Source organism: Vigna umbellata, chromosome 9 (assembly GCF_029865625.1).
Source record: "Vigna umbellata cultivar VRB3 chromosome 9, Vumbellata_1.0, whole genome shotgun sequence".
Classification (NCBI taxonomy): domain Eukaryota; kingdom Viridiplantae; phylum Streptophyta; class Magnoliopsida; order Fabales; family Fabaceae; genus Vigna; species Vigna umbellata.
In genome coordinates, this window is record NC_142173.1 from 13601516 (window position 1) to 13619753 (window position 18238).

Genomic DNA, 18238 nt, shown 5'->3' on the forward strand with positions numbered 1-18238 from the left:
TTCATCACTAAATTTTTAAGCACACTTGCTCTCTTGAGGTTCTAAATGTTGTGTGACATAATCAAACTTATTCAATAGTTTTGCCTATATGAAATATTGTGTGAAACATTTTTACTTCTGAGAATACTAAGATGACTAGATGCTTGTTGAGTATGATTTTCTCTAGATATACTCTTTGTTGAGAAACTTGGTTAAGGACCGCAAATGTTATGTCAAAAGTGGTGTGCTAGATGTCTTGTTGTGAAGATATTGATATTTTTTACTGCAGTTGCAGTGTCCTTTAATTCTTGTCCTCCGTTTAATACATAACTTTTTTTCTTTTCATTCTTGTCATAGAAAACTTATCCCTATTATTAAGATTTTCCTTTTCCAAAGATGATTGGAGCAAGGTATACATATTGCATAAAACTTTTCTATCTAGTACAATATAATATTCGTTAGAAAAAAAATGATAAATAGAACAATAATTATAATATTTCCAAAATCAAGTGAATAAAAGTCGTATTCCAAAAGAAATCAATCAATAGTGTGAATAAGGTTTTATACTTTTGAACTTTAGATATTATGCTACTGCATTTTCTTGCAATCAATAATGTCTACATAACTGGATTAAGTCGGTGAAACAAGTAGAGTGTCTAGATTATTCAGTGGACCAAGTGAACGTCTTAAAAAGCTAAAAGAGGAGCTTAGGTAGCTCGGTAGAGCATATAGATAACTCCATTGAGCTCTCCTGATGCTCCACTAAGCTCTCAGCATGCTCCACTTACCTCTCCTCGTGCTCTACCAAGCCCTCTTCATGGTTCATCAAGCTTTTCTCTTACTCCAGTGAACTTTTCTCAGGTTCCACCAAAATGTAAGAAGGAAAAAGGAAAAGAAATAAGAAAAAACATAATAACAAAAATAACAACATATTAAAACGAAAAAATACAAGAAAAAAAAAGAATAATACTGGGCCTTATGAAAGATGAAATGAAGGAAGCAAAAGCAAAACTAAAACAATCCTAAAATTATAAGAAAGTGAATACATTAAATGAAACATTTAGAAAATAAAAAGGACTTCAAATCATTGTCCTTCATATACACTACTCCCGCCAAATCAAGAAATAACCTAATTTTGATATATCTCTTCCTCTATCGAAAAAAAATCTCAAAAAAGGCATGAAAGCAAACCACGGAGATGACAATTAAACCTAATAAATGTACATGTGTCATTATTTTAGATGTGGCATTTCGAGATTTTTCCTAAGGTATTATTTTCTCACATAGACAGATGATTTAATATTGAGTTTTGATCATATAATTTTTCAATATTTTCTTTCTTTAAATTTATATTTCAAACCATTATTTTTAAACTTTTTAAACAAGATTATTATTTAATGTTTAAAAAATTTAAAATATACTGTTGGTAAACAAAATTAAGATAATTGAATAATAGTTATAGTATTATTAGGCTTAATACCTCTTTTGGTCCCTCGAAAGGGGAGGAATGTTCAAGTGCGTCTTACGTTTTTTAAAAAGTTAAATGTGGTCCCAACTTGTGAAAAAAGTGTGCAATTAAATCCTTTTTGGTCACAACGTTAATTTTTTAACGATGTAACTGACAGCATGGACTGAACAGTACGACGTGTCTATTTTATGTGAATGTTGGCTTTCTGAGGTTAAATGACGTGTAAAAAAAATATTTTGAGGGGTAGGGGTTGTTTGCTCTGTATTGAAGAAGATGCAGATGTTGATGGAAGACTGGCGATGAAGGATTTACTTGCAGGTTCGAAGAGTTCGCAACGGGTGACTTTTATCATACCCATTTAGGTTCAACTTCACGCCCCATCCTACCCATCCTACACAATGCATCAAGTTCATTCTCAACCACTTTCAATACCAATAGATACCCAACATCAAGATACCAACTCGTGATCTTCATCTAATCTCAAGATTTTCTTTCATCTGCACAAAAAAAACGGATCAAAGCACAAACAAATCCCTCAAATTCAGTACATTCAACCCAAGAATACATCCCCAATCTCCCAATTTCCACTTAGTTGGCAAACTCTAAACTAGCCATCCCAACCCCCATCCACATCATGTCTCCACCGCAACCGTGAAGCTCCCATCGCCGTCGCTCACCACCCAGCTTACCGTCGCCAGCACACTGTTGTAAGTCGCGTGACCGCGACCCCAAACCCTTGCGCCATGACTGTGACCGCGACCCCAAACCCAAAGCCCAAACCCCAAACCACCACCAAGCTTACCGTCGCTGGAGACATGGTGTCTCCGGCCTGCTTCTCGTTCTTCTCGGGAGGCCAAACGACCAACACCTTAACTCGCGGCAGGTCACCTTGCCACCTCCTAAAGGCCTCCCTTCTCTTGCTCATTCTCACGGAGGAAACCCTAAGAGGGGTTTGGGCTTGGCCCATCTTCAACGCAAGCAAGTAGCTCTATTCTCTGTCAAAATATTTTTTTTTAAAATTTAAATTTTACACGTCACTTCCACGTAATGACATAAACTAGACACGTAATTATGTTTTGTCCACGTTGTTAGCTGTACCATTAAAAAATTAACGCCGTGACCAAAAAGGATTTAATTGCACACTTTTTCACAAGTTGGGACCACATTGAACTTTTTAAAAAATGTAGGACGGACTTGAACATTGCCCCCCTAAAGAGGGACCAAAAGAGGTATTAAGCCTTATTATTATTATTTTAATATCACATAATCTTGAATTGAGTCTATCCTGGTACATTATTCATATTATGTTTATTTTATAATTTAGACATTTATAAATTCAATTACAACATTAGTGTTACAAATGATAATATGTACAATATGCTTGTTATGCTTATTTATAACTTATACATTTATAAATTTAATTTTAATATTAGTGTCACAAATCATAATATGTCCAATATTCTTGATATGCTTATTTATAACTTAGACATTTATAAATTCAATTCTAAAATTAGTGTCAATAATCATAATATGTACAATATTCTTGATATGCTTATTTATAACTTAGACATTTATAAATTTAATTCCAATATTAATGTCACAAATCATAATAGGTTAATGAATGTATAAACATCACTCCACAACCAAAAGTAAAGAAGAGCAAAACCTAACATGTTCATATTTATTGCCACAAAGAAGATAAAGGGAGAAGAAAGTGAATTGGACCAAAAGTTGACACTTTCAGGCCCCTTAAGTCCATCATTTTTCCTCCTCTTTTCCAATTTAATCTTCCAAAACACTACTCCATTATTATAAGTTTTTAAGTAAACCAAGTGAGAAAGACAACAATAACATATTAATCACCCATTTTGAGAATACATTCGTACATATGACTACACCAAATTTAGGATTTATGGCACAAAGATTGCACATGGAATTTGAAATAATGATCATGAAAGGTTGAAGGTTGTCGAGTTGAGGTTGGTTCATGGGTAAAAATGGGTTGTCATGGATCTAAGGTTGGACCGGATTGTTATGAGTTGAAGGTCGAGTCTGGTGGACATAGGTTGAAAGTTGAAATAGACCGATTTAAATCGAACGTTGAGACAAGAAAATTTAAGACTAAAATTGATTTCAAGTGAAGTTTTCATGTTTTTATTAATTATTGTTCATATGTTCAATAATATATCTAAAAACTTAATATTTTTTCATGTTTGAAAAAAAGTTCACTAGATATTTTAGCGTTTGTGATTTTTTTTCAGTTGGAACATTTTAATCTTTTTTAGCTCTACTTCATGTAGCTCAGACCAAAAATTTTATGCTGGTCAAATCGATTATTCTATTAGTTTAATACTTTCTTTTATAAAAAATTAAATTAAATTAGGCATACTAGGAAGAATTTATTAACTAATTCATATTTCACATGTCTTACAAATCTAAAAATAAAAAGTTTTGAAAATTTTAAAGAAAGGAAAATATGCTTTAAACAAATATATAACAAAACGAGATTGTCCTATTCTATTGTCTTCTACTATATTCTAAATAAAAGAAAAATAAAATAAAAGTTAAACGCTAAAAAAATGAAGGAAATGTGATTACAAATATTTCAAAGAGATAACGAATTTATAAAATGAAATAAAATAAACGAAACTTTAATTTATATTTAAAATATAACTTAAAATGTTAATCTTCATCATTTTTAAATACCATTTATATTAAACATCTAAACAGGCTCTTTGAAAAACCTTTTATTTTAAAAGTTTTTAAATTTTAAAAACTAACAAATAATTTTAACTTTCAGTTTTAATTTTAATTTAAAAATTGGTTTTAAGTAAGAAATACATCAAGGAGGATATTCTAGTGAAACATTTGATACAAGGGAATAGTTATATTTTATCTTATTGCTAAAAGTGTTATTAAGAAGAACAATTATTTTTTTATCGCAATAAATAATCAAATAAAAAGGATATTTTAATGTAGTGAATTTTTTTTAATTTACTTTAGAAATATTAAATTCTCACTTTTTTTTATAGATATAGCTGAATAAAAAACTTAACTAAAAATTATTTTTCTTTAAAAAAGTATTATATATAAAAACTAAACCATATATACAAACACATTGTTGAATTTCAATTTCAAATGAACTAAATAAAATCTCATAAGAAACCTTTCATCACCATAGATACCATCAAAGATAATCTAATTCAAAAGCTTGGTTATTGGCAATGGTAACACATGGGAGTAGTATTTATGACGGTTTGAGGCACAAATAGTTTATGTTTTCTGTAACGGACGTTATTTCCGTTGCTAATACTTCTGAACTTTTGACTTTTTACATTCAACAAATATTACACAGAATCAGATATTTTTTGTTTGCTACTTTCAAACATTCCAAAACCCAATCATTATTTTCCTTCTTGTCCTCGGTTAAAGGACTGCTCATGTACTATTTTAATTCACTTTTTTAAAAGCATCAAAGTTAACGTCATTTATTTTATAGTTTATTATTTTTATTAAAACAACTTGAATTATTATTTGAAAAAATTATATTAAGAGAAAAATTAAATAAAATAAATAGTAGGATAAATTTTAAATTTAAAAACTGATGGTATTTTAGATGTAGCTAAGATTTATTAAAGACATTTAATTTTAAGTATAACTAAGCCTTTTACTGTCTTTATTGTTACACATATACGCTGTATGTTTTTATGTCCAGTTCTCACATTTTAAATATATTAATACAAAATTGATTTTAAACTTAAGATAAATTTTCTTTATTTTATGAAATAAATGTTGTTGGACTAATATTCGTTCAGTTTAAATTTTAATTTATACTTGAAGTCAATCCAAATTACGTATTAAAATTTAATTAAACATTTATCAAGTTTAAATAATTGATTGGAAACGAAAAATAGTTGTATACTCTCTTTGACTTTTATGTTTCATACCGAAATTAAGAAATGAGATTTAATTTTAGATTTTTAACTTTTTTTAATCATTTATATCAATTAAACAAAGAAAGAATTAAATATATTTTGATTTTGGAGATATTAAATTTATTATTCTCAATTATTAAGTATGAAAAAAAAGGAGAGAGAGAAAAGCGTTCCTTAACTTAACTTGGTAGAAGTTATCAGTGGGACCAAGCTGAGAGATCCATTTCAATACCCTGCAATGCAATGTAATGTAATGCATCTTCTTCTTCCTCGTCGAATCTTCGAAATCATAAACCTTTCCCTCTCTTTCCTCAAACAATTATTGTTTTTCACCGAACTTCCTTAATTCTCTGGTGCACCTTCTATTTGTATTAACAACATTATCCAAAAATTTCCCAATAATTCTTCACGCGATCAGTTTCAATTCAGCATTTCTTTTCAATGTTTTCTTGTGTCGTCTGTGTGCAATCAATTCCCCTTGGGCTAAATTCATCTGGGGTGTGACCCTTTTGAATGAAAGATCAAATCTTGAAGTTAAACCGATAATTCAACATCAATGGACAATTCTGGGTCTTCACAACCTCCATATGGGTATCCAAACCCTTATTTGTACCCTGGCAACACCCCTCCATACCCTCCTCCTGATCCATATGCACCACCACCATATCCATATCCATATCCACCAAATGCTCCAGATACCTTCAACTACTCATACCCCCCACCTTCTCCACCACCCTCAGCACCCTATTCTAGCCACACATACCCTCCTCCTCTTCATCCTCCACCACCACCTCATGAATCCTTTGCCTTTTCTATGCCTCAATCACCCAATACTTATCCTTATCCTCACCAAGATCCTCCAGAATGGAGTAACACAGGAGGTGAAGTACCTCAAAGTAGTGATAGTTATAAGCCTCCTGCCGTTTCTATTTACCCTCCTTTGGATGATCGCATGAGCATTGTCAGGATGTCTGAAACCACAAATACACTTCCATTGTTGACTCGATCCCCTTCAATTTCAAATTACTTTAAAGATGAGTTTTATGGACTCTCTGTCTACTCCCCCTCAGATTTGGATAAAGAGGACCCTACTAGACCTTCTGTTCAATCTGATGACTCAATGAGTGATCACAGCTTGCAGATTGTCCCAATTCAGAACAAAGCGTCTCTGCCAGTTCTGCTCCTGCATGGGAATTTAGATATTTGGGTTCATCGAGCCAAACACCTTCCAAACATGGACATGTTCCACAAGACTTTGGGAGATGTGTTTGGGAAGTTGCCTGTAAATGTCAACAAGGTGGATGGAACGGTGAGCCGGAAGATTACCAGTGATCCTTATGTAACAGTTTCTGTGTCTAATGCTGTTATTGGGAGGACTTTTGTGATTAGCAATAGTGAAAACCCTGTGTGGGAGCAACATTTCTATGTTCCTGTTGCACATCATGTAGCTGAAGTTCATTTTGTTGTGAAGGACAGTGATGTGGTGGGTTCGCAGCTCATTGGTGTTGTGGCAATTCCAGCTGAAAAGATATACTCAGGGGAAAAGATACAAGGGAGCTACCCTATTCTGAATAGCAGTGGGAAGCCATGTAAGCCAGGTGCTATCTTGATATTATCCATTCAATACATTCCAATAGAGAAACTTATCACTTATCATCAAGGAGTTGGAGCTGGTCCTGAATATCATGGGGTTCCTGGCACGTATTTTCCATTGAGGAAAGGTGGAATGGTAAATCTATATCAAGATGCTCATGTTCCAAGTGGTTCTCTGCCAAATGTTAAGCTTAACCATGGCTTGTATTACAATCATGGAAAGTGTTGGAATGACATCTTTGAAGCCATACGTGCAGCTCAGAGATTGGTTTACATTACGGGGTGGTCTGTGTGGCACAAAGTTAGGTTGGTAAGGGATGCTGACAATGCAACAGATTCCACCCTGGGTGAACTTCTTAGGACTAAGTCATCGGAGGGAGTCAGAGTGCTTCTACTTGTATGGGATGACCCTACATCAAGAAGCATTCTTGGTTACAAAATGGTTTGTAATGTTTCTTTTACGTTTCCTATTACTGTATTTCTGTTTTGGGGAGGATTAGGTGTGTTTGGTTTATTGTGTGCAGTCATTCCAAGTCAGTTGAACAAGAAAGTATGTGTTACAAATGGATTAATTTGAAACTGATATCCAATGTAGAACATGGTTTGCAAATGTCTGCATGTGGAAGTTTTTGCTGCATATTGTTATCATAATTAAGTCATTCTATTTCTTTTGGAATTTTTTTCATTGTGACAAGTGACAGCTTTGAAACTAATGATGGAAAAAATTGGATTGATGTTGGTTATTGTGAATAGAAACTTAAGAACGTAAAAATTGTTCAAGAGTTGATTGTATATTTAACAAGGGCACGTGGGTTCACTATTCATCTTCGAAGCCGCACTCTAAATTTTAGGAGAATCGCAGCATCTCATTATTTTTGAAGGATTACTGTCATTCATTCTACACTTTATTTTCATCTGTTGTTTGTAATTTTGTAGTCCTTAGTTAATTCTGAGAATATGCTACTTATAATTTCCTTTTCTGTTGTCTTCCTTCTTTCTATAACATGTATCATTTCTCGTATGAAATAATACAGAGATGAAACGGCTTTCTTCATACTCTGGTCATAGTTCAGTACCACTTAGTAAAAGCTCTGTTTTTGTCTTTCCAATGGACTGACATGGGCCTAAATAGGTCAGAGCTATCTTCAAATCAATCTCTGTTTGCAGTTGGATATGGGACTTTATATATATTGGCTTGTGGTTTTTCTTTTCCATATAAAATTAATCTGTCTTCAAGTAATACTAACAATAGGTAACTTTCTATTGACCTAATCTAAATGATTGTTTCCATATGGTATGTGATCTTGCAAAGTCATTATTTTTTCCTTGTTTAATAACATTTCTAGCTTGATTTATGAAGTATACTTTATTTTAATTTTAAGACTCTTAAACAAATTCTGGTTTTTTCATTGAAATCTTAGTTTTATGATTTGATTTTATTTTAATTATGCAAACTTATTCTGTTTTACATTCAGGATGGTGTAATGGCAACTCATGATGAGGAAACTAGACGATTTTTCAAGCACTCTTCTGTGCAAGTGCTGCTTTGTCCTCGCTTTGCTGGAAAACGACATAGCTGGGCCAAACAAAAGGTGATTTTACAATGATTTAAAATATTTTTATTTACTGGAACAGTTGATTCATTGTCTTAAAAGATTTTAAACAATCTCCTCCTGTTCCAGTTCGGTATACTTTATGATGGACATACTACTACTGATGGGGTGGTTCCATTTGGTAGTTTGCCTAACTTCTTGTCATGAATGTCAGAATTTATGACAAGGTTTAGTTTCAGTAGCTGTTTCTATATCTGCATCTTTGCATTGGTTCTCTGTATATATACGTTCACATACTTCTACAATTTCAGTTTTAGAGTTCCAAAATAATTTTTTTCTTTCTAATTATCAGGAAGTTGGAACAATATATACACATCATCAGAAAACTGTAATTGTGGATGCTGATGCTGGAAATGACAAAAGAAAAATTGTGGCATTTATTGGTGGACTGGATTTGTGTGATGGGCGATATGATAATCCTTACCATCCTCTCTTTAGGACACTGCAGACACTGCATAAGGATGACTATCACAACCCTACTTTCACGGTAGTATATTTTTGTTTGGTTGTATTATTACTAGATTTTTCCATCAATCATTTCGTAAGCAACAAAAGTAAATGCTTAAATTAAAGCCACAAAGTTTTATAACTCCATTTTTTTGTAGTTCTTGAAGAAACTAAGTTACAACAAAGAAATCAAATTATTGCCACTCATATGTAGAACATCACATATAAATAAGAGCTGTCAAAATGAGTTATCCGGCCTGACCCACCAAGAGTTGATAACTTGGTGGACCAACCTAGCTCACTCATTAGTGAGCTTTAGAAATATGAGTTTGGCCCACTAGTATTGGTAGATTAAATAGATTGGCTCACTCAATTTAAAAGTTGCAAATTTTTAATTTGGTGTTTTTTTACTTCAATCTATTTTTTTCTAATATGAAAGTTGGAAGCAAATTCCAAATTATCGGAATAACCTTTACAAAAATATCATCATATTAATATGCATATATTGACCATGACATATGTTAAAAACAAAATAATACATGTAAATAATAATTCTAAATATCATATAATATGCATACCAAACACAAACACTAGATGAAAATTCTAGATAACATCCAAACAATTATTAATGGTTGGTGAGCCATTGGCTCACCACAGGTTCAACCTGGGGAAGCTGGATTCTTACTAGGCCAAGTGTGATTTTGGCTCGTGCCAAAATTTATAGTTTTTTTTTAATTCAATCCAGTTCAAACACATAATGTGCCAGGTTGACGCATAGACTTTGACAACTCTATAATATAATGTGTTGTTGCTATATAGATGGTCTTTGAACATGTAAATCTATTCCATATTTCTGACACATCTAAAATTTTCCTCAAATTCATGACAGATATTCTCTTATTGTAGCCTTGCAATAAAAAATAATGGAAGTATGTAGCTAAGAACTAAAAACGTTCCAATTTTATAACATAGTTTGTGGCTGGAAGACCATATTGTTCTGATGATGTTGATTATACAATGATAGGGTAATACTGGAGGTTGTCCACGGGAGCCATGGCATGACTTACATTCTAAAATTGATGGTCCAGCAGCTTATGATGTTTTGACCAACTTTGAGGAGCGCTGGTTAAGAGCTGCGAAACCTAAAGGGATAAAAAAGCTTACAAGTTCATATGATGATGCATTACTTAAGCTAGACAGAATAAAAGATATTATCAGTACATCTGATGATCTTGATCTTGATGAGGATAATAATCCTGCATCATGGCATGTTCAGGTGCTCAGTTGATTAGCACTGAATGGATAATAATCCTGCATCATGGCATCTGATTTAGAATTTCTAGAAGCAGTTTAATTTTTTATTTTATTTTCACTAGTTAAAGGAAACCATTGAATATACTTGCTTTTGGAATACAGATATTCCGTTCAATTGATTCAAATTCGGTCAAGGGATTTCCGAAGGATCCAAAAGATGCATCAAGCGTTGTAAGTGAAATGTTTTAGTGTTTCTAAGTTTTCTTTCTTATGCTAGATTTCAAATTATCAAACTTGAGTCACCTTATGTGTGATGAAAGGATAGTTAAATATTATTGTGTTCATGCAGAATCTGGTATGTGGGAAGAATGTACTGATTGACATGAGTATACATACAGCATATATAAAGGCCATTCGTGCTGCACAACATTACATTTATATTGAGAATCAATATTTCATTGGGTCTTCATATAATTGGAGCCAATATAAAGACCTTGGTATGAAACTCTTCTTTCTCATGTTTGCCTTTTATTTCCAGAATTCCTTCTTTTACTGGCTGAAGATTTTGAAGAGCATAAACTGTTATGGTATATTAGTTTGTATAAGGATCAAGCATCCTAAGGGAAAATTCATTATGCATAATTTATATTTTACTAATTAAACTGAATGATCTACAAATCATCTAAAAGAAAAAAAGACCACTTTCTTTCAAATCCATGATATGTTATTTTGCAGCATTTTATATAGATCAAAGGCTCTGGAAATTACACGAGTATATAATAGCAGACAGTCTGGTACATTTTTTCTATATTATTAAATTGTTTGTAGCCAAAGCTTACTAAAATATACGGCAAGCCCTGTGGTTTCCTTTGAAGGCTAATAATTGAATATTTAACTTCTTCTAACTGTATTTTCAAGGTGTTATCAAATGTTTAGTTCCTTTTATACATTCATGACATGTCAACTGTATCTTTTAGTTGCTCTTTTCTTGGGCTACATAGCAAAGGAGGTTTGAACCTACAACCTCTAGCAAATTACTTGAACTTCTCACCACTACACTCCTGGTGGATTTTCTCTATCACAGACTGGGTGAAGAGGAATAACAAAGTTGATTAGATTGTTTCAAATATGTCCTTTTGACATTAAAACTTCCGTGTTTCTGCAGGTGCTAATAATTTAATTCCAATGGAAATTGCACTGAAGATTGCTGCAAAGATAAGGGCAAATGAGAGATTTGCAGTGTACATTGTTATTCCAATGTGGCCGGAGGGTGTTCCAACAGGTGCTGCCACTCAAAGGATTCTATTTTGGCAGGTATACTTCAATTCACAAGATAAAGTCCAGTAATTTTTATCTGAAAAGGGTTTGATTGAACTTTCATATTGTCTACCTGGAATCCTGCTCTATGAGTCGTGATTTTTAACACCCAGATGACCTGTTGATTTCTCTAGTCATTAGAAAAGAGAAGAAATGACTAAAACATTATGAAGCTGGAAAAACCTTTAAGTTGATAGTAGTTATGCAACTTCTAGCCCCTGAATATACTCTAAAAGAATCCTGGCTTGGTCACTAGTCTGACTGTTTTAACTTTTAATAAAAAGTGTAAGAATGCTTTAAAAAAAATATGGTATTAATTATTTTTAGTTTAGTAGAAATGAAAGGGCCTATGAGAAATACTCTTTTCAACTGCCTTCTATTCTGGCTTTCCTTTCATGAAGTGTTTGAAATCTCATTTAGGTTTGTAATTGTTCACCCTGGCATTTAGTTGCATATAAGCTCTATTTTAATCATAGACCAGTATTACATTTTATTCTTCTATTCTTTCTGCTTTACAGCAGGTAGCTGCTTTTTCAGACTACTGAGCCTTTTCTTGTTACATTGAAGCAGCTGCATGGATCAACCATGCCATTCGGCATCATAAAAAAACAAACTTTGATCAAAATCACTTGCCTAGTGGTTAGATGGGGAAATTCACTAAGATATTAAAGTACATTGAATTTGAATTGATCTTGTTTCAAATTGATTTATTTTATAAATGTTTTGTTTGGATAAGACAATTCAAAGTTATTAAATTTTAAATGTTTTCGTGTGGATAAAGTATTTCAATTACAATCAAATGCAAAAAGTTATTTAAATATCTACCCATTGTTAGTAATTCAAAAATATTAGTATTGATGATCTTCTTTGGTCGATCTTGATTTATGCTATTTTCTGTCATAGTTTGTCTGGAATTTTTTAATTGATATTATTGACAAAAGATTGTTTTTAATTAACGTTGACTATAATTATTTAAGCTGACATCAATCAAGGTTATTTTTGGAACATTAATGGTTGGGGTATTTCTTTTTTTGCCGAACTTTTTTGTCTACTAAAATATTCCCCAATTGACATTGACCAAAAGTAATGCTAATTATAGGAACTTAAAGGACTTGGTTCTTGCATTTCTTACACTCTTTTCTTTCATTAATAATTTCAGCACAAAACAATGCAAATGATGTATGAAACAATTTACAAGGCTTTGGTTGAAGTTGGGCTTGAAGGAGCATTCTCTCCACAAGACTATTTGAACTTCTTCTGTCTTGGCAATCGGGAGGCAGTAGATGTGTATGAGAATGTCACTGTGTCTGGAAATCCTCCAGCAGCAAATAGTCCACAAGTATGAATGCTATGCTTTCCCTTCTCAATTACATTTTTCTACTTGCACGGTGTCATGAAACTTTGAGTTTGTGTAAAGTTATAGTAATCTGGTACCAATGAATAAAAGAAAAGTTTATATTTATTCCAGATAACGCATTGTTTTCTTAGCATGTAAAAAGTTGTCTTACAATTAGGACAGATATTCTGACTATCATTATAAGCATCTTAAAGGGTCTGTTTTTGTGGCATGCAATCACTTTTTAATGAATGTAACTGTAAACTTGTGGGGTGGTTCTCTTTGTCCAGGCAATTAGTAGAAACAATCGACGATTCATGATTTATGTTCATTCAAAAGGCATGATAGTTGATGATGAATATGTCATATTGGGGTCTGCCAACATCAACCAGCGCTCTATGGAAGGAACAAGGGACACTGAGATTGCAATGGGTGCATACCAACCTTATCATACCTGGGCAAGAAGACAGTTTTATCCACTTGGGCAGGTAAGCTTTTTTGAAGTCACTACATTGTTACTTCTCATATTTTCTTAAGCCTTTATGGCAAATGATTGGAAAATCAGTAGTTGAAGTTCTGATACATTACATGTACTGGTATAACGAGTTGTAATTCCACACACTAGCTTCTAAAATCCACATCTCACTCTTGGGAAGTTAAATTCAAGCAACCAGCCAAAAAACCAGCATCTTTGGTTTCTCTAATTCTCTACAAATATGCATTTATGAATATAACTTTTGAAGGAACTCTATTTAACTTCTGATGTACTAATATATGTTTTGTTATGCATGAAGTGAAAGAATATGGGTTGTGAATAGCTAGAATAGTATAATAGTGTTATGACATTATGTTACTTTTATATTTAAGTGAATTAACAAATTTCCTGAACTGACTGTTATTCTTTGTTAAACTATACCATGAAGATCCATGGATATAGAATGTCACTTTGGGCAGAACATACAGGTACTATTGAAGACTGTTTTTCAGAACCAGAGAGCATTGAATGTGTTAGGAGGATTAGAACAATGGGTGAACAGAACTGGAAACAATATGCATCAAATGATGCAACAGAGATGAAAGGGCATCTACTCAAGTACCCTGTAGAAGTTGATAGAAAGGGTAAGGTAAGATCCCTTCCTGGTCAGGATGAGTTTCCAGATGTGGGTGGAAAGATTATAGGATCATTTATTGCCATTCAGGAAAATCTAACCATTTGATCATATTTTATGTTCACATTGTTGGTCATTAGGATGTACGATGAATGTAAATTAGAGACAATTTTGAAATGCAATGTAGTTGAAGAAACACCTGTCCACTGTATATAGTGATAAAATCTTTTTCTCTCATTTTCCTTTTTCCTTGTATACTTACAAACCACTTGCTAAATATCATCACTCCCTCCTTTTCTATCAATCTAGCTTACTGCTATAAACATGTTTTGCTAATTGTGACTAAGAAAACTAAAGCTATGAGGAACACTGAATCAATGATAATCTTGGCATACTTCTTTGCAAGTCATCAATAACATCTGAATCTCTGCACAATTTTTCTGAATGGTTTACATTGTTAGCTTTGAAATTATGATTTTCTTACAACACGCATTGTCTATCTGTAGTGATTTTATATGGGAAAGAAATTGTGATTTTCTTAAGCTTTCTTCGGAATTTAAGATTTCCATCACAATATGCAGTTACAATCATACTAGTCACAAGCAACAGACACCAATTAACAACTGTCATTGAATTTTGATTCATAAATTGAAAACCCAACTGCAAATGATATTATGTTGCAAAATTGAAATGTCATTGCTAACACAAAACAAAACAATAATACATAGTTGCTATTCTCTGGTTGTGCGTGGAAAAGACTTTGTTGAAACAGACAGAACTCACTTTACTAATTTCTGCATTTTCAGAGATATTAACTTAATGCCTTTCACAAAGGGATATATCTTACTATCAAGAAAAAAGAGAAATTGTATTGTTTCACTGGTTGCATAAACACCTTATCTCAGTAAACAATCACATTTTCTCGTAAAGTATCATTCTTAAGGAACCGTTTCTTACATTGAAGAATAAGAGAGTTGCAATTTCTTGAGTTTCATTGGTTTTTATATGTTGAAACTTTATTGTCAAGGTAGGAGTTGATATTAGGCATGCCACCAAAAAGGGCAAGAGACAATAACGTTACATAAATGGAGAAAAATAGTTGCTTGAATTATATAAAATCAAACAAAAGTGATCTGTCATGATGCAACACATAAAATTCAAGTTTTCATTCCAACCACTTTTAAAAGTGATTATTTTTTTTAATTATGATATTGGCATGGATTATCTAAGTGTCATTCCTTCCATTTTGGTTAAATGCAATTGGATTGAGAGCTTTGCATGAATTGAATTGAAAGGTGGTAAAACAAACACAACGAAAACTAAAGCATCGTACAATCTATCAATAATACACTTCACACCATCACAAAAGCAACTTTTTAAACCTAAAACAAAAAAAAAAAAATCAAAAGTAACAAAATTAACTAAAGAAGAAATTTCAACACACTTAAAATATTGATAAGTGACTGTATTTTATGCTGACATTTGGCGAAGTCTAAAACTGACATGTGATACAATCAAAATAAATATATGAGAAAATTATCAATTTACCACCACTTATAAAATTTTGACACTTATTCGTTTCTTTGGTTTTGTTGTCTTTTCATATCCAACAACTATTCCATTTCTTAAAATATTCCTATTACTTTGACATACAAAATATCACTTATAAATATTCCCACTATCGTTTTTAATTTCCAAATATGTCACTCAGAATATTATTATTACTATTATTATTATTACTATTATTATATTAATATTATATAATGCTATCATTATATAATACTATTATTATATATATATAATTCTTACAATTTTTATTATTATTACCATTATTACAATTACTATTATTATTATTATTACTGTATATATCATTATTATTAATATATATATATATATATATATATATATATATATATATATATATATTATTACATTATTATTATTACTTAATAATATTATTAAATTAATATTATATTATTATTATTATTAAGAATAGTAATAGTATTATTCTAATTATTAATAATATCACCATTATTATTATTGTTATTATATATTATTAGTACTATTAATATTATTATTGATACAATTACTACTACTACTACTATTATTATTATTATTAATATTATTATTATTATTATTATTATTATTATTATTATTATTATTACAATTATCATTACTATATTATTATTGTTATACAACAATAATCATAATAATAATAATATATATTATTATTGTTATTAAACTATTATTATTTATAATATTATTAATTAATAATAATAACGTATAATAATAATAATAACCATATTATCAATAATAAGAAAAATACAATTACTAAGAATAATATTTTTATTATTGTTATTATTATTATATAATATTACTATTATTATTACATATTATTATTACATGTAATATTATTATTATAGATTATTATTGTTATATAATAATAATAACAATATTATTATTATTACCATTATTATTATTTCTATTCCTACTATTATTATTATATATTATTATTAGACTTAATAAAAGTATTATTCTTATTTTTAATAATATTAGTGTATATTGTTATTATATTTTATTATTATGATAATTATTATTATTATTTTTATTTCTATCATCACAATTATTACTATTATTATATTTAATATTTTTATTTCTATCATTACAATTATTACTATTATTATATTTATTATTTTTATTATATAATATTACTAATATTATTTTTAATGTATATATTATTATTACTGTTATTATTACATTTATAATTACTATTATTATTATTATTATTATTTATCATTATTAATGTATATTATTATTATGTACTATTATAGAATAATAATAATATATTATCAATATTAATATTATTACTAATATTACATATTCACATTATTATACGTTATTAATAATATTATTAAAACTAATATATATATATATATATATATATATATATATATATATATATATATATAATATTATTATTTTTATTACTTTTATTATTATTATTTAATATTGTTATTATAAATGTTATTTTTCCTATTTTTATTATTATTATTACGGTAATTATTATTATTATTATATATTATTATTGTTATAAAATAATAATAATAATATTACTATTATTTTTTTATATATTATTATTATTATTAAATTATTGTTATTTATAATATTATTATTAGCTTAGTTTGATGTTAACCAAAAATATCATAAAGATATTAACTTCACCTACGTTGAATTTCCAACAAAGTTTGTTTGGATGACATAATTAAAAACAATGGAAATCGAGAAAGCAGAGTTGTAATTTTGGTAAATTTATATATGTTCTTTGAGGATTAGATGAATGATACTACATGAGAATTTTATTGACAAAGCAAAAAGTTTGCATTGATTATGATAGCATAAAGAGAATTAGTGGAAAACACTTTGCTACAAAGGAATAGATTTGCTATGGTTTAGGATTACTGACAAACAATCAGGAATTCATTGATGCTATCGAAGAAGTCATCCAACTTGCCTTCGAAAATCAACTCGAAAAATTGTTCGTTACTTTGTTAATAAGATAGTGGCAAATGAGATTTTATATATATATATATATATATATATATATATATATATATATATATATATATATATATATATATATATATATATATATATATATATATATATATATATATATATATATATATATATATATATATATATATATATATATATATATATATATATATATATATGGGTTTGCTAATGCGCGTATGCCTGTTTTTTCAGTTGGTACCGGGTTTTAGTAGACAAAAATACCCTTATATATCATGGATTCTAAGTTTTAAGGTTAAGGATATTTTAATAATTTTCATTATTAAAACTAAAAGAAAAATAGAAATCTCAAACCCTTGCTCACCTCCCTCGTTCCTGTCAACTCTTTCTCATTCATCTCTCTCACTCCAACATCTTCTCTGTCATCCTATGTTAGTCCCAACTGAAAAAAAAATCAGAAACACTATGATTTTATAATGAGTTTTCATTTTATAATTTTTGTCTTATCAAATTTTATCCAATTTTCACAAGAAGGAATTGGTAATTGACATAGAAAAAATCAGAAATACTCGCTGTTAAACAATTTCTTACAAAAAAATGATTTTATAATGAGTTTTAATTTTATAATTTTTGTCTTATCTAATTTTATCTAA

General features: G+C 30.0%; 1 protein-coding gene across 1 annotated transcript; it reads left to right on the forward strand.

The window, feature by feature from the left end:
• Positions 1 to 5620: 5620 nt before the first annotated feature.
• On the forward strand, positions 5621 to 14355 carry LOC148192640 (phospholipase D gamma 1-like). Its single transcript, XM_088098597.1, has 10 exons — positions 5621 to 7417; positions 8451 to 8567; positions 8881 to 9075; positions 10060 to 10311; positions 10452 to 10520; positions 10639 to 10786; positions 11455 to 11603; positions 12766 to 12945; positions 13233 to 13430; positions 13866 to 14355. The coding sequence occupies exons 1-10, from the start codon at positions 5939 to 5941 to the stop codon at positions 14157 to 14159; spliced, it is 3081 nt and encodes a 1026-aa protein (XP_087954723.1). The 5' UTR covers positions 5621 to 5938; the 3' UTR covers positions 14160 to 14355.
• The last annotated feature ends 3883 nt before the right edge of the window (positions 14356 to 18238 follow it).

Bases quoted from the DNA above. Each gene is read 5' to 3' on its own strand.
- LOC148192640 (XM_088098597.1), top strand. From the start codon at position 5,939: ATGGACAATTCTGGGTCTTCACAACCTCCATATGGGTATCCAAACCCT. The intron at 10,521-10,638 runs GTAAGTGAAATG...GTGTTCATGCAG, and splicing joins CAAAAGATGCATCAAGCGTT to AATCTGGTATGTGGGAAGAA. The intron at 10,787-11,454 runs GTATGAAACTCT...GTGTTTCTGCAG, and splicing joins GAGCCAATATAAAGACCTTG to GTGCTAATAATTTAATTCCA.